A 15734-nucleotide genomic window follows, 5' to 3' on the forward strand; every position below is an offset into this window, starting at 1 on the left:
AAATGTTTCAGATTATCAAACTAATTTAAATATTAGTTAGTGACAACACAACTCAACACAAAATGCAGTTTTTAGATGAAATCTGTTATTACCTGTTATTATTATTATTATTATTGGAGACAGAGCCTGTATGAGTGTTGTATTTTAATTAATTGTTTACTCTGTTTTTACTCAACTCTATTTTTATTTCTTTTTTGTCGACTCTAAAGTGTATTTGAGTACTCTGAAAAGCGCTATACAAATAAAATGTATTCTTCTTCTTATTATTATTATTAATCTTCAGCCATTCAGAGGTGGACTTGCTGGTGTGTTACGGATCATTGTCCTGCTTCAGAACCCATGTTGGTTTCAGCTTGAGGTCACAAACGTATAGCTGGACATTCTCCTTCTTGATGTTTTGGCGGAGAGCAGAATTGATGGTTCCATTTATCACAGCAAGTCTTCCAGGCCCTGAAGCAGCAAAACAGGATAGTAGCAAATTTTGTTTTGCTTTTGTTTTCTTATTTTTTTTTACTTTATTCTTGTCAAACAATTAAATGTAATAAAATTTTGTGGATATTTTGACATTTTCTTATGATATCGCCATATAATATGTGATATATATTGTACTGTATTGCATTGTTATGAATTGTTTGTTGATGAAAACATGTTTCTTATTTGCCTGCAATCTTTATTCTGTGTTTTATTTTGATGACCAACCAATTAAAAGGCAAAAAATCACAAAATAATACAATTATCTTGTAAAATTTCAAGTACAAAGTAGAAACGGTATCAGTGTATATCAGAACAATATGAGGTAAAGAAAACATAAATACACAGTATATACTGTACATATATTTAGTATATAAATATTATATGTGTATGAAACATAAATCGTAGCAACAGGCAATGAGGCCTTCAGATTACTTTAGACAAGAACAGAAAAATATCAATCCCAACGCGGTAGTATTGACCCGATACTGATACTGGCATCGACAGTATCGACACCTGGCTCGACCCGCCCAACCCGTGTACATTGACATTAACCGCATAAGAAGTGATGTTTTGTCGATTATTCAGCCCTCAAATTGTGTTTTTTCTGGCTTCCTCGCGGACTTTTAAATCATCCCACAAGCTGACAGCACACGGCGGAATCCGTTACGGTGTGTTTTCCCCTCACTGGAAGTGTATTTATCACCTTTTTATTGCCGTTAAAAGTTGACAATGTGTTAGTGTAGTTAGCCGAGCTAGCTTAGGAAGCTAACATGTCATCCGCGGAATGTGACGAAGCGAAGCCCCTCATCGACGCCGCCTCGCCGGGGGAGAGACCTCCAAACACCGCTCTCAGGAAACTGCTGCATTTCAAAGTTTACAAGAGGAGATGGTTCGTCTTGCTGCTGCTTTGTCTGCTGAACTGCTCCAACGCTACGGTGACATTTCTTATCATCAGTTAATCATCAGATATTTCTTGTAGTCAACAGTAATTACCACCATTTTCTATTTGTGTCACTCAAATATGACTTTCTACTGTTATGATAAATATTTCACATTACTGGACACATTCATTTTGGTATTGACTTCACTGTGTGATTAACGCTGCGATTATTTCAGTACGTACCCCGGCACAATCCAATAATAACCATTAGTTTTCTATGCCGCTTATCCTCACGAGGGTCTGCCAGCCAATCGCAGGGCTCCAATAATAACCATTAGTAGAATGTGTGTATTGTGTATTGTACCTAATCAAGTGACCAATGTTAACTCTTTGTGCCCCAATTTACAGTGTTATGAGTGCAGAACTGCTTATTTTTTGTAATGCAACTAATCTTTCTTCCCTGTTTGTGGTCACATGATCTCATATCAGCATCAGCAAGAGTGTTTTAACTTCCGTTCACTTTCTGTAGCGCGTATCGTCATTCACGCTGTGGTTCAACTTGAGTTATGAAAGAGAAACATCAACTTTTTTTTATTTAAATGTAGTGACAATGAGCTGCACGGTGATCGAGTGGTTGGCGCGCTGACCTCACAGCTCGGCCATCTCTGTGTGGGGTTTGCATGTTCTCCGGTTTCCTCCCACATTCCAAAAACATGCTAGGTTAATTGGCGACTCCAAATTGTCCATAGGTATGAATGTGAGTGTGAATGGTTGTTTGTCTATATGTGCCCTGTGATTGGCTGGCCACCAGTACAGGGTGTACCCCGCCTCTCGCCCGAAGACAGCTGGGATAGGCTCCAGCACCCCCCCTTGTGAGGATAAGCGGTAGAAAACGAATTATTTAATGATTTGAAAAATATACATATGGGGCTGCACGGCGGACGAGTGGTTAGTGCGTAGGTCCCGCAGCTAGGATACCCTAGTTCAATTCCACCCTCGGCTATATATGAATTATTAATAATTAAGTAAAAGTAATACATTAACATATAATCATCTAATATACAGTGGTGTAAACAAACTTTACCCCCTTCCTGATTATTTATTATTTTTTGCACGTTTGTCACACTTAAGGGCTGCATGGCGCGCCAGCCTCACAGCTAGGAGACCCGAGTTCAATCCCACCCTTGAGTTTGCATGTTCTCCCCGTGCATGTGTGGGTTTTCTCCGGGTACTCCGGTTTCCTCCCACATTCCAAAAACATGCTAGGTTAATTGGCCACTCCAAATTGTCCATAGGTATGAATGTGAGTGTGAATGGTTGTTTGTCTATATGTGCCCTGTGATTGGCTGGCCACCAGCCCCGAGACCCTCGTGAGGAAAAGCGGTAGAAAATGAATGAATGAATAATTGTAGTGACAATATTTTTATCATATTCCATGATGTTTCCAGCTATGGCTGACGTTTGCACCAGTAGCAGACCAGTCAGCCCAGTACTTGAATGCCACCTTGAATCAGATCAACTGGTTGTCGGTGGTGTACATGGTGGTGGCCATTCCACTCAGCTTCGGGACCACGTGGATGCTGGACACCATCGGGCTACGGGTCACGGTGAAACATCAGATCCACAAAGTAGCGTCCACCTGATAGCATCAGTTGCTGATATTTAAATATTCCCTCCTTTTAGATCATCCTGGGTTCCTGGTTAAACATGTTCGGGGCGGTGATTCGCATCTTTGGGAGCCCACCAGGTGAAAACTTCAAAATCTACTATTCAGTAGTGATGTTGGGTCAGACGCTGGCTGCGGTGGCGCAACCCCTCATCATCTTCACGCCCACCAAGATGGCGGCACTGTGGTTCCCGGATGGCCAGCGAGCCACAGCCAACATGATGGCCTCAATGGGTGAGTGAGGCGCCGCCCGCTTATCCGTGGAGGCGATCGTCTTGATGACGTCAAGCCTGCTTGTCCCTCCGCAGCCAACCCTCTGGGCCTCCTCGTTGCCAACATTGTGTCGCCGAAGGTCGCTCGCACGGCACAGCAAATCCCGACTTTGGTTAGTCCAAGCAACACAAAGTGTTAACTCGTTTGTCAACTGCACTGTTGTAATTATAGTTAGGCTGTTTGTTTACCTGGAGGCGAGTGCTGGAGCCTATCCCAGCTGTCTTTGAGCAATAGGCGGGGTACACACTGGACTGGTGGCCAGCCAATCACAGGGCACATATAGACAAACAACCATTCACACTCACATTCATATTTTGAAATGTGGGAGGAAACCTGAGTACCCGGAGAAAACCCACGCATGCACAGGGAGAACATGCAAACTCGAGGGTGGAATTGAACCCGGGTCTCCTAGCTGTGAGGCTGGCGCGCTAACCACTCGTCCACCGTGCAGCCCTTAAGTGTGACAAACGTGCAAAAAAATAAAAATAATCAGGAAGGGGGTAAAGTTTGTTTACACCACTGTATATTAGATGATTATGTGTTAATGTATTACTTTTACTTAATTATTAATAATTCATATTTATTTGTTTTTCCTTTTAATTGTGGTAATTGTTTTTTTATTTATTTATTCTGTAAAGCACTTGTCGCATGTTTTTGCAGGAAAAGTGCTATACAAATAAATAAAGTTGATTTGATATATGGCCGAGGGTGGAATTGAACTAGAGTCTCCTAGCTGTGGGGCCTGCGCACTAACCACTCGTCCGCCGTGCAGCCCCATATGTAGATTTTTCAAATCATTAATTCATTCGTTTTCTACGGCTTATCCTCACAAGAGGGGTGCTGGAGCCTATCCCAGCTGTCTTCGGGCGAGAGGCGGGGTACACCCTGGACTGGTGGCCAGCCAATCACAGGGCACATATAGACAAACAACCATTCACACTCACATTCATACCTATGGACAATTTGGAGTGGCTAATTAACCTAGCATGTTTTTGGAATGTGGGAGGAAACCGGAGATGGCTGAGGGTGGAATTGAACTAGGGTCTCCTAGCTGTGGGCCCTGCACGCTAACCACACCGCCGTGCAGAGGCATTTCTTTTCAATTTTAATAATGATTTGGAGTGCAGGAGGAATTCCCAAAGAAAATGTAGCATGATGTAACATGACGTAAGCAACAGAACCTATGTTGGATTAGCAGTAGGGCAAGTGTAACACACAAGAGGTGAGCAGCAACCTTTAAAAGCGCATAATAACCATTTGACGTGCAGGAGACAGTGGCAAGGATTTTGCACAACACAGCAGCAACAAGAACCAATGTTGTAATAGCGAGAAGGCGCAAACTGCTCAGTCAGCATTAATACCACTGATGGGTTCAACATAAACAACAGCACCAGACAGCTCAGCAGTAACACTTAAAGCGCATGCAGAGGTACATAAATCTGACCTTGATACTTGGGTCTTTTGTAGGAAATGCTATCCTTTCTGACCTTCCTGTTATCCTCCAGATGCTGGTGTACTCGCTCCCGGCCTGCGTCATCTGTTTCCTAGCAACAGTGGGAATGCGGAGCAGTGCCCCGCCCACACCGCCATCGGCTGGCGCAGAACATTCCACCTCGGAACCCTTCGTACGTGGCATCAAACTGGTAGGTAAACACTGTTGGTTGTCATTTGAAACGTATATGTCGTAGACATCTTTGCGTCGTCCTGCGCAGCTGCTGAGGAACCGAGCGTACCTGCTACTGCTGCTGTGCTTCGGCTCGGGCACGGCCGTCTTCACCTGTTTCTCCACGCTATTGGACCAGATCCTGTGTGTGCAGGGCTACACTAACGTGAGGCCGCTTTTTTGTGTGTGGCTAATCGTACCGTATCATTGCTATTATGCAATAATGAACGTTGTCTCACCTTTTAGGATTTTGCAGGCCTGTGCGCCGCCATCTTCATCGTGTCCGGCATCGTGGGCGCCGGCCTGCTGGGGCTTTATGTCGACAAAACCAAGAAGTTCATGGAAGCCATCAAGGTCAACACCAGCCTCTCCACCCTGGTGGCCTGCATCTTTGCTGTGGTGAGAAGATCTCCGAGCATTTCTTTCTCCATTGTCAACACATCTCACCGCAAGTCATCCTCAGGTGTGTCTGATGCAAGATCAGAAGGCCGCAGTGGCAACCATTTGCGCTCTCTTTGGCTTCTTCGGTTTCTCCACCTACCCGCCCTTCATGGAGATGTCTGTGGAGGTTTCTTACCCTGTGGGAGAAGCAACTTCTTCCGGACTGATCTTCATATCAGGGTGCTCCAGCACACGCCGAGTCCTTCATTCATTTGGCAGCTGGACACTAAAGAGCTTTTTGTTGCAGACAAATTCAGTCGCTCATCTGCATGATCCTGCTTCAGTCATTGGCCACGCCCATCGCCGAGTCTCCTCGCTCAACCTGCAGCGTTGCTCCTCAGAGCTGGAAGGGTAAAAAGTCAAAATAGTATCATCAACATTTTGGGAGGGCAAATACGCTTCTAAATTTGTGCATCAAATGTTGAACTATGGGCGGCATGGCGGACGAGTGTTTAGCGCACAGACCTCACAGCTAGGAGACCAGGGTTCAATTCCACCCTCGGCCATCTCTGTGTGGAGTTTGCATGCATGGGTTTTCTCCGGGTACTCCGGTTTCCTCCCACATTCCAAAAACATGCTAGGTTAATTAGCCACTCCAAATTGTCCATAGGTATGAATGTGAGTGTGAATGGTTGTTTGTCTATATGTGCCCTGTGATTGGCTGGCCACCAGTCCAGGTGTACCCCGCCTCTCGCCCGAAGACAGCTGGGATAGGCTCCAGCACCCCCACGACCCTTGTGAGGAAAAGCGGTAGAAAATGAATGAATGAATGTTGAACTATACACAAGCAGTCTCAACCAGGGGGAGGTTTTAAAAAAAGGAATTAACAACGCCTCTGCTGGTTGCAGCTAAGTACTGCACTCATAATCTTGCCCATTCCTGGCTTTATGTAACAATTAAAACACTGCTGCACTTATTTTTAGATTTGTGCAAGTTTCCTGGAACAGATGGTTTCTATTTACATTATTTCCCATGTTTTCACATTCAGAGCATGTATATAGCAGGACAACAACAGCTAGTATAGATTGTCTACTTCCCACCTTAATACGTCTCCTGTGTGGTCCATCAGTTCCCATGATGGTGCTGTCAGGACTGAGCGTCCTCTCCACCTGCATCTTTGTCATCTTCTTCGACACGCGCTACAAACGCTTAGAGGCCGAAGAAGCCGCCGTCTACGGGACCAGCCAAGGAAACGGAAAGGCTACCCCCGCCGCCGAGGACGCACAACCCAGCTGAGATTTACATTTTTGACATGTCAATATGCCAAAGAGGAAGTAACCACTTGTGGTTTTAAAAATGTTTTGATTTCCAGAGGAAACGATGATGCTAAAGTAGTACAGTCACTTTTAATTAAGCCCACTTGAAACTTTTAGACTCATTTTATAGACTGACACACTCGGATGGTGCTCCAGGTACCAAATATGCCAAATGTACTTTGCACTTAGTCTTAATTCTATGTCTGCCGCTGTAAAAGCTGATCTTAATTGAAACTTCATTGTGTTGGTGTGTTCATTGTTCAATATAATGTTCTCTTCGTCCAAGCAACCACACAAATTAAAGGACTTTGTTTTAATTCCTCTCCAATTCCACATAAAACAAATAAAAAAATGTGTTCTCTGAAAACACAGACCATGTTAAAAAAAAAACCATGATGAAACAACAAATAATAAAACAAAACAGTAAATTAATGAGCCGACTGCTGATCGATTTCCTCTGCCTAGCTGGCACACGTCCAATGTAATGTAGGAGATTCTTGATGCAAGAGCCAAGGTGCTATGGGACATTTTTTTTTGTTCCTTTTAGAGCTGAAGGGCGCAAAACTGCTGGTAGACAGCCAGGATGTGGTGGTCCAGCTCGGCTGTGAACAGCAGGTTCTCCAGTGTTCCCATGTACTGTTGGATGGTCACATGGTGCTGCCAGGGAACAATAACAGCGTGAGGGGGGAATACTTCATTGTGCATATGTACATACACATATATATATACATACACACACACATATATATACACACAATAATAATTTATAATTTAATAAGTTACACTTGAATAATAATTAATATTTTGTCCATGACTGTGTGTTACCATGAGGAAGATCTGCTGCAGTCTTTCCACACAGTTTTTGTACCACGGCGTGCTGATGTTGCCGCTACCTGTCTCGCATCGGACGAGATGCTCCGTTAACAGCATGATGAAACGCTGCCGGCCAAAAAAAAGGTGGTTAAATGGTGGACATTTTTGTTGCAGGAAGGAAAAAGTGACAATAACCATAAAGAAGCACTGAGTCTTGTGAAGAGACCCAAACATACCTCAGCATCAACATTATGGTACCCATAGTTGAAATTATTTTTATTTTATTTTTAATAAGATTATCTTCACTGTTAAAGTTACGAACCAGACAGTTACGAACATAAAAATATTGTGGCACATTCATACCTAAGGACAATTTGGAGTCCCAGCCTACATATTGCATGTTAAAAAATGTCTTTAAATTTGGTTGGAGTGGCTTATATTGAGTTGCACATTGTAGCATTTAGCATGTAGCATCAAGCAATTATGGTACTTCAAATGTAATTTGCCTGACTCCTCAACAAAAATGTGCCCCAATCTTCAGGTTTTTACCAAAAAAACATTTATACTCTGAGCAGAAAAGGCTCGTTTTAGGCACCTGAAAGATGACGAGGAAAAGGTTCTTCTGTTCGCTCTGAGCCGACTCCACCTTTTCCTGTAGCCTCTCAATCTGCTCCTCCAGCTGACCCTCCTCGTCTTCGCTGTTCTTCTCCATGTCCTCGTCGTCGCCGCTGTCCCTCTGCAGCCAGCAGGCGTCGTTAAAGCAGCAGGTCTAAGTGCTGTACTGAACTAGGAGAAGATGACGTACCCTCTTATGTTGCTGTTTCTCCAGCTTGTCCTTGGCCTCCTCCAGCTCCTTCTGGATCTTCTGAACATGCTTGTTCATCTTCCGGATGGTGGAGTGCAGGATTTCCCAAATGTAAAGTCTGGATACAAAACAAACAAACAAAGTGTGGTTCTGCTTGTTGAAGAGGGACACAAAGCTTTGCCGCGACATACCTGGTGAACTCGTGAGCCATGTCCTGAGAGAAGAGCCAGTTGGCCACGGCGGCGCAGTCCACAATCTGCGTACGGATCATTTTGTCCACCAAGACGGCAATCATCTATAAAAAAAAAAAAAAAAAGACAACTCGTTAGCATGAAGGTTAGCCGTCAGCTACTGCGAGTTGAATGCAAACGAACGTACCTGTGGATGGTTCCTCCACACCTCATAGACCACCTTGAGGATGTGCAGCTTGCCCTCATCACTGTCTGTCAGGTTCTTCAGGATCTCGTGGAACCTGCAGAATAATAATAATAATACATTTTATTTGTATAGCGCTTTTCAAAATACTCAAAGACACTTTACAGAAAATTGAGTTGAATAAAAACAAGTAAACAAAGTAAAATATACGTTAAAATACAACATTCATTTGTTTATACACAGTTAAAACATGAGTAAAAGTGGGGCGGGGCACAGCAGTCAGGTATAAACAGTTAGACGGCCGGCATGTTTGGAATAACCCAAGAGACCAGGTGACACTACACCTGCCGCTTCATTAGGTACACAACAACTACACAAGGTTGCCTGCAGCTATTTTTTCTTCATGGATTTCACGTCAAAGCAGTGTTTCGCATACATGTTCACCCTTGCTCATAAACACATTATAATGGGACTGGGATTTGTGAATGGAGGGTGTCGGTACAACTTCCTATAGCAGGTGGCGGCAAACATTGTAAAGCCGCACTTGGTCTGTCAGACTCTGTAGGAAGAAAGAGTGTTGTCAACTTAACCACTCTGACTTGTATATTATCATATTTACCCTTTCATATTTCTGTATGAGTATTAAGTGTTAGACATCCCTGAAAAGCTGTCTGATAAAATATGATACCGCTTAGGTCTGATTGACTGAGAGTGTTCATTTTCCACTCAGATCAGCTACAATGTTGATGTATCGGGTTCATTTTTTTAACATCAGATGAAACAGTTTTGGGTGCAGAAGGGGAATATTAAGTAGTCAATATGATTTTTATAAGCGGTGAACTTACTTGCCAAGGGCGCTGAATGAGTGGCTGAAGGACTTTGCTGCCAGGTGAAGAAGCGTCTGCAAGAAGACCTCCACCTTCAAAGGGTTGAAGCTCTCCCCTTCGTCTGAGAGGAGAGAAGAAGATGAGAGTTTAATAATCTGCTTTGTTAAAGTTCTGATCTAGCAACGCTGCTGCCGAAAACAACAAAAATAATCATATTGTCATAATCATTGATTCAATAGCATCCATCATACACAGTGCATGTTCTACTACTGGTCAGCAACCATTAAATACATAATAAACAGAGACAATTATATAAAAAAAAAAACCTGGCGAAATCAAGGTAACACAATAAAAACTTAAGCCAATAGCAGAGCTAGTCATTCATTGCCTTTTCGCTTTTATTCCCGTGTCTTCAAACAGCCACTTCCTTCTCAGTCCTGAGGTGACGCATGCGTGTGACATAAGCGATTCCTCATTCAATTTTCTTTTGTAAAATGAGGTCATCTAATTATTGGAATAATCGCTGCGGCCCTGAAAACAACCCACCGTCGTCGTCGTCCTGGTTCGGGTTGGGCATGTCTTTGAGGATGGTCAGGATCTCGTCGTTGGACGCTCGGTTCTTGATGGCGTTGCCGACAGTGATGGAGATGGCGTAACCCGGCAACGAAGCTGCGGGGCCGAAAGTTGATGTCACGCCACGTTTGTTTTTTTGTTTTTATCTTTATACAAGGAAATGGCTTACAAGCGCTTTCGTCTGCGTATCTGTAAATGAAGATGGGCTCGGCTGGGATGAGCGCTGCGAAGGTGGGCGGGACAATGTCCACTATCCTCTGGTGGTAGGACAACCTGCAAGACGGGACAGAAGACACAGTCATTACGGGAGTAATGGCGGTTGGTCGGCTGGTCATTCAAGCTATGGACCATCACTTTCCCTGTGATTTTGTGGATTGTTTCCAGTCTTATATGGAGTCATTCTGATTATTACTCCAGTGAAAGGTGGCTGCTATCATTAATTACTTGCTAGATGAACCATTGCATTACTTCAACTACACATCGTCATTACCGACAGTCGCTGGTGAGCATGCATGGGTTTGAATTTTTTATTATTTGGAGTTTTTGTATGGCCCTCCAATTAGGAATTATGTTGGTTATTATGACAAACCAACGAGAAGCAATCGCATTACAGTCGTTATGTGACTTGCCTGACCTGCTGCAATCAGTGTGCCCACACTAGCCGAGTGATTCTCACCCACTGTGGTGGTTGGTGTGTCATAAGAGCTCATCAGTGGTTCAGCGAGAAATAATCCACTTTCACTTGACTGGTCCAAAAATAATGATTTACTACAAATAACGTTGACCTGACATTGTATTAGAGATGTTGATTTAACCACCTAAAAAAATTCCTAAAACTAAATAAATGCATACCTCATAGACTTTTCCAGAACCTCTTTGACAAATTTGGGTTTTGGCTTCTCCAAATCCACCGTCAAACAGTCAGCCCTTTACGTAAAAACACACACAGATTAATGGAGACTGCCAACCGTTTCGCTCGTTTGGAAGTAGCTCACCAGTCGTCCCAGCTCCACCGGAACTGGAAGTTGCTCAGGTGGTGGGAGAACCAGTTGATGAGTCTGGAAAGAAAAATAGATGACAGTCAGATAGGAGGAAGTTACGCGGTGAGAGCGGGGGAGGGAGCAGAGACCCGTACCTGTCGATGCAGGTCGTGTTCATGGTGTCCAGGCGCATGTAGAGCATCTCGGTGGCTTGGGCCAGCTGGGGTCGGCGTTAAAGCGTAATTCAACAACCTCCTCAGGAGTTAGTTAATCACAATTCTCATATAACAAAAAGCAGGACGTTGGAGCATTGCTCTTGCTTGGAACCATAGTCTATTTCTTGTCATGTTTTTCTTTTTTTAATGTAGCGGCCCTTTTTTGCTGCTTCTTGGCCAGGTCATTGGTGTAAATGAAAACTACTACTTTAAGGATACAACTTGTGGTAGCGAGCCGGGCTGCAGTTTGCACAATTCAATCAGCAGCGATGTGTACATGACCTCAATGTGAGGCGCTGAGGGCAACTGGAAAAGTTCTCCAAAAATTACCTGAGGGGGGAAAAAATGGAGGGGATGCATTTAATAAAATTATATTTGATTTTCTCTAGCACATGAAAGAAAGGACCCCACCTCCACAATGTGATAGTTGAGCGGGATCTTGTTTTTACCGGGGTAGCTGAGCAACTGGGCGGCACTGCAAAGTAAACATTGGTTCAGTAGCATGTTTGCACGTGATAAAAATTCACCAAACAAAACCAGCACAACAACATTGAAGGTGGTTACCATGTTCTCCGCTCTCTCCAGTGAGTCTTCATGATGCAGTGCAAGTTTTCTTCAATGACAAACCTCTCGACAGAATGGCTGCCGGGCATGACCGGACCCTGAAGGCAGCACACATTTAGTATCATCCTAGCAGTAGTTTATAGCGGTCACAAGGCAACCCGTGTGACGAACCTCGGGGGCGTCTGTGTAGTCAAACATTCGGAAGATGACGCGGGGCATGGGGTACTGTGCGTCGGGCATGTGGCCCGGCGGGGTGAAGGGAGGCAGGTTGTGCTGGAGGGCTTCGCACAGCACGCTGTCGAAGGCGATGTACGGACGCAGGATGTGGCGCTCCTGCCAACGGTCCTTTTTCAGCTTCTGGATCTGAGCCCAAAGGCAGTCCAGGTACTGTGGGGCGACATCAAAAGATGACGCTGGCAATAACAAAACTGTCATCGACATTAATTTAAGTTCTCACCTCCTCCTGAGGGTGGGGCTTCTCTGCAGTCCACACCTGCAGCATGGGGAGGTGAGTCTTTACTCGCCTCCTAATAAATGACATTGACAAAAAACACATTAGCCTGTTTTGCAATTAGTGCCAAGTGCTGAAGAACAGCACCTTCTAGTGCCATAAAAGCTTATTACACAACACTGAAGACCTGACTGATGATAAAATTCATTTGAAACAGGCTCAGGGTATTTTGAAAATATTTTGTACATCGTTTGTGATTTCTATGTGCTTCCCCTGCTGAGGAATAAGAAAGTATCTATCTACAAGCAATACCAACTTAAGCGGGTTCCACTGTAACCCAAACCAATACATATCTCTTGTATTGGATCTCAGACAGGTGTACCTAATGCTGTGACCAATGGGTGTATGTACGTGTAACTTGGCCTTGTACTTACTCTTGGCCTAAATTAAGCAATAACAAGCATAAAATGGCTAAGTAAACTAAAATACAAATAAAGGCAGAAGAAACAGTCTAAATGTGAATGTAGTGTTCTACATTGGCCACTAGGTGTCAACAACTGTTCAGCCAACACTAGAGGTAACAGGCATTTATTGCAGGTTTAAATGATGTGCTAATGTTGCTATAACATAATAGCAACATTAGCTACTGTTGTACACGATGCACAGCAAGCAAAAACTCAAGTTAAAAATAAATTGATGAGACAATAGCCGCCGCACGAAGTACAAGGAACTTCTACATTATGGTCACATTTTCTGAGTAAAATATGAGACATTGCTGGTAAATTTTTCATCTACTCGCTGTATTGAGTTGAGTTGACGACAATTGTCCCTTATTGTCTTGATAGTAACGAATAGTCCGCTGTGGCGACCCCGTAATCAGGGAAAAGGCAGAAAGAAACTAACAAAAAGTCTGTGAAATGTTGCGTTAGCTTGTCACGGTCTATGAGCCCATCGATGCCAGCTTGTGTGGTCGCTCACGTTTGCAGTTCGACAACTCTACCATATTTGTTTACCCATTTTGCCTGTCTCCATTGTCTCTCTGGCTTGTCGCAATTGTGTGACTCTGGTGCTGTGTACATATATTTATACTGTATATTTTTTATTTTCGTTTTTAATAGATGTGTCTGCATCTACTTCACCAAAACAAATTCCTAGTATGTGTTCGATCATACCTGGCAATAAACCATTTCTGATTCTGATTCTTAACGGGTTAATGTTGAATCCCATTTTGTGGAAATCCACTTAACACATTTGGTTCTGGAACCAATTAATCGCGATAAATGAGAGACAAGGGTTTGAAATTAAATTCTTACTTGAGGTAGCCTTCAATCTGACTGAGGAGTCGGTCCATTTCGACATCCTTCTTCTCATAAAGCTCCTTGCCAACCCAGGGCAGGCAGGACAGCACCACATATACAAACCAATCCGACCGAACCTTTGCACACAGACAAAAACACATAACACAAGTATTATAAAACCTAAAAGACCTTGCACATCATATAAATCACTTGAAGGAAGTTCTACCTGTGGTACATCTTCCTCCTGTGTCACGCTAACAAAGTTCTCAAACATAGCCACCATGGAGGGAGCGGCAATCACGTGGCAGTTGACCAAATCGGACAGAAAACGCACCTTCAAGAAGAAATAAGACGAGTTGTTTGCTATGGCGAAACAGCGTCAGCATGTCGAGAAACGGTCGGTCACGCATAACGAAGTTTCCTTACCAAGTAGACCGCTTCATTGTACAAGTTGTTCTTCAGCGTCTCTTTCAGCTGCCTGATCATGGCCTCCACAAACTCTCCGCCAAAGTTGTAGTTCCTGGCATTGAGGAGGCCCACCAGCGTCGTGTAGACGGTGAGCTTCTCTGGGAGGAGCCGGGCCCTGTGTACACAAGTGTGTGATGACTACAAGCGTATGTCAGGCTGGGCAAGAAGGGGTGTATAAACTTACACGGAACACAAGATGCGCAGGATTTTGTTCTTGTAGTTGGGAAGGTCCGCCTCCAACACACCCGCAAGGCCCTCCAGGTTGCTCTCCAAAGATGACTTGCTCTGAAGACGCAAACATGGCATCATAGTTATTGTTTTATTGTTGCTTCTCTCTCAACAATTCCTCAGTTAAATGCGACTTATTTCACCTTTTCTCCCACATTACATATCAGTGACTCCAGACTATCTTCAATCTTTGTCGGCTCGGATGTGCGCCTCCTCTTGTGATCCTGGCCTCCTGTTGCAGGCAAAAAATAGTCACCAATTAGTTTAATTACAACCATAGAGGGACTGCATTCTTATCCATTCCTTTTAAACATACTGATCTTCTTTAGAACCAGTGGAAGTAGACAGGCAGATGATAGTTAGGGAATAGTACGTATTTAGTTGTATTACAGTGCTGTACATAGAATGCTAATAGAGTAATTGATAACTGAGCACTTGAAGTGTACAATAGTACACTGCTTGTGTATTCACGCAAATATAAGTAAATAACACTCTGACCATATAACAAAAAGCAATAAATGACTTAATCCTTGCGGTGAATAAAAAAACCAAAACCTGCTAACAGAATTGCCCCCATTTCTACCAACACTAGGCTAAAAATAATGCTAGCTAATGAACGGTGGGGCTAATTGAACAATATTGCAAATATACGACCAAAGTACTGCACATGAATACGATAGAACACTATCAAATATACTCGTATTTTTTAAAGCATCACTTTCTGCCATTAAAGATTTCTTAGCAGCAGTGCAGCTACAATTAGCATACCAATAACAACAACCCCCAACTAGCTAGCTACCCACATTTGCCTCAACGTGGAACGTGAGTGCGTAATGTCTAACTTACCGTCATAAGAGTCGCTGTGTCGTCTCCGAGACATATTTTAATATATTTCACTGTGAGAAGGAAGGGCGAAAAAACAGAAGAGATGAGCGCGAAACAAAACAACAGGGCGCTTTCTTTCAGCGTCTATTCCGTCTGGCGGCGGGAGGTTAAACGAAGAGCTGAGCTAGCGGGCCCATTCAAGTGAGACACATCCGGGGAAGCCTTGCGCTGAGCGGAAAGTGCAACCGCTTTTTCTGTCCGGTCTGATGAACCGAAGCTTGCTTGTTTTTCTGCCGGTCTGCGAAAACAATCAATTATTTAAACATTAAAGGCATTTTTTGTTCAAATAAGATACCAGGAAGATGAGTTAGCATTATCCTCGCTGCTAAAAAAAAAAAACATGGCGGCAGAGTTTTTAGACTGGGAAGTGGACGAGTGTTCGCCCAGTGGATTTAAACATGAGAAGCAGCTCTCTGCCCCACTCAGACGGTTCTACAACCTAAACAAGAGAAAGGTGGGTGATTAAAAAAAAACCAAACAAAATAAGTGTGTAATTGTGTTTGGAACATGTTTACAAAACAGTGCATGATATCTCAACATGGTTTGGACAGTCACCTGCTAATGTATGTCAGGGTGTTCAAAGTGTGGCCCGGGGGCCA

The 15734-nt window shown here is 43.6% G+C and overlaps 3 protein-coding genes across 4 annotated transcripts in view; 2 read left to right on the forward strand and 1 right to left on the reverse strand.

Moving 5' to 3' along the window:
- The first annotated feature begins 989 nt into the window (after positions 1-989).
- On the forward strand, positions 990-7097 carry slc49a3 (solute carrier family 49 member 3). The gene is made up of 10 exons (XM_058064324.1): positions 990-1409; positions 2803-2961; positions 3038-3254; positions 3329-3405; positions 4799-4936; positions 5006-5122; positions 5203-5355; positions 5420-5577; positions 5645-5748; positions 6467-7097. Exons 1-10 carry the CDS (start codon positions 1245-1247, stop codon positions 6631-6633), a joined length of 1455 nt encoding a protein of 484 aa, XP_057920307.1. The 5' UTR covers positions 990-1244; the 3' UTR covers positions 6634-7097.
- On the reverse strand, positions 6952-15437 carry LOC131114417 (nuclear cap-binding protein subunit 1). Of its 2 annotated transcripts, none has more exons than XM_058064321.1 (23): positions 15097-15437; positions 14394-14482; positions 14207-14307; positions 13981-14137; positions 13781-13888; positions 13570-13691; positions 12263-12332; positions 11977-12192; positions 11806-11903; positions 11653-11716; positions 11461-11571; positions 11182-11246; positions 11042-11104; positions 10899-10973; positions 10216-10319; positions 10020-10142; positions 9492-9594; positions 8650-8743; positions 8463-8566; positions 8272-8389; positions 8062-8202; positions 7547-7592; positions 6952-7310 (listed from the first exon to the last, which is right to left on the reverse strand). In XM_058064321.1, exons 1-23 carry the CDS (start codon positions 15128-15130, stop codon positions 7171-7173), a joined length of 2346 nt encoding a protein of 781 aa, XP_057920304.1. In that variant the 5' UTR covers positions 15131-15437; the 3' UTR covers positions 6952-7170. The 2 variants fall into 2 exon arrangements, with proteins under 2 accessions (XP_057920304.1, XP_057920303.1); XM_058064320.1 differs by having other exon boundaries at positions 7479-7592; positions 15097-15433.
- Positions 15241-15734, forward strand: part of fgfrl1a (fibroblast growth factor receptor like 1a) — a 74841-nt gene continuing 74347 nt past the window's right edge. The window contains exon 1 of the transcript XR_009121768.1: positions 15241-15589. The gene's annotated coding sequence lies outside the window, so the exon portion shown is untranslated. The remainder of the gene's footprint in view (positions 15590-15734) is intronic.

Source organism: Doryrhamphus excisus, chromosome 2 (genome assembly GCF_030265055.1).
Source record: "Doryrhamphus excisus isolate RoL2022-K1 chromosome 2, RoL_Dexc_1.0, whole genome shotgun sequence".
NCBI lineage: Eukaryota > Metazoa > Chordata > Actinopteri > Syngnathiformes > Syngnathidae > Doryrhamphus > Doryrhamphus excisus.

Excerpts from the sequence above, each read along its gene's own strand:
- slc49a3 (XM_058064324.1), top strand. The coding sequence starts at position 1,245 with ATGTCATCCGCGGAATGTGACGAAGCGAAGCCCCTCATCGACGCCGCC. Across the intron at positions 1,410-2,802 it reads TGAACTGCTCCAACGCTACG|CTATGGCTGACGTTTGCACC; the intron begins GTGACATTTCTT and ends TGATGTTTCCAG. Across the intron at positions 5,123-5,202 it reads GTGTGCAGGGCTACACTAAC|GATTTTGCAGGCCTGTGCGC; the intron begins GTGAGGCCGCTT and ends CTCACCTTTTAG.
- LOC131114417 (XM_058064320.1), bottom strand. The coding sequence starts at position 15,130 with ATGTCTCGGAGACGACACAGCGACTCTTATGACG. Across the intron at positions 14,483-15,096 it reads ACACAGCGACTCTTATGACG|GAGGCCAGGATCACAAGAGG; the intron begins GTAAGTTAGACA and ends TGCCTGCAACAG. Across the intron at positions 13,692-13,780 it reads AGGAGGAAGATGTACCACAG|GTTCGGTCGGATTGGTTTGT; the intron begins GTAGAACTTCCT and ends CTGTGTGCAAAG.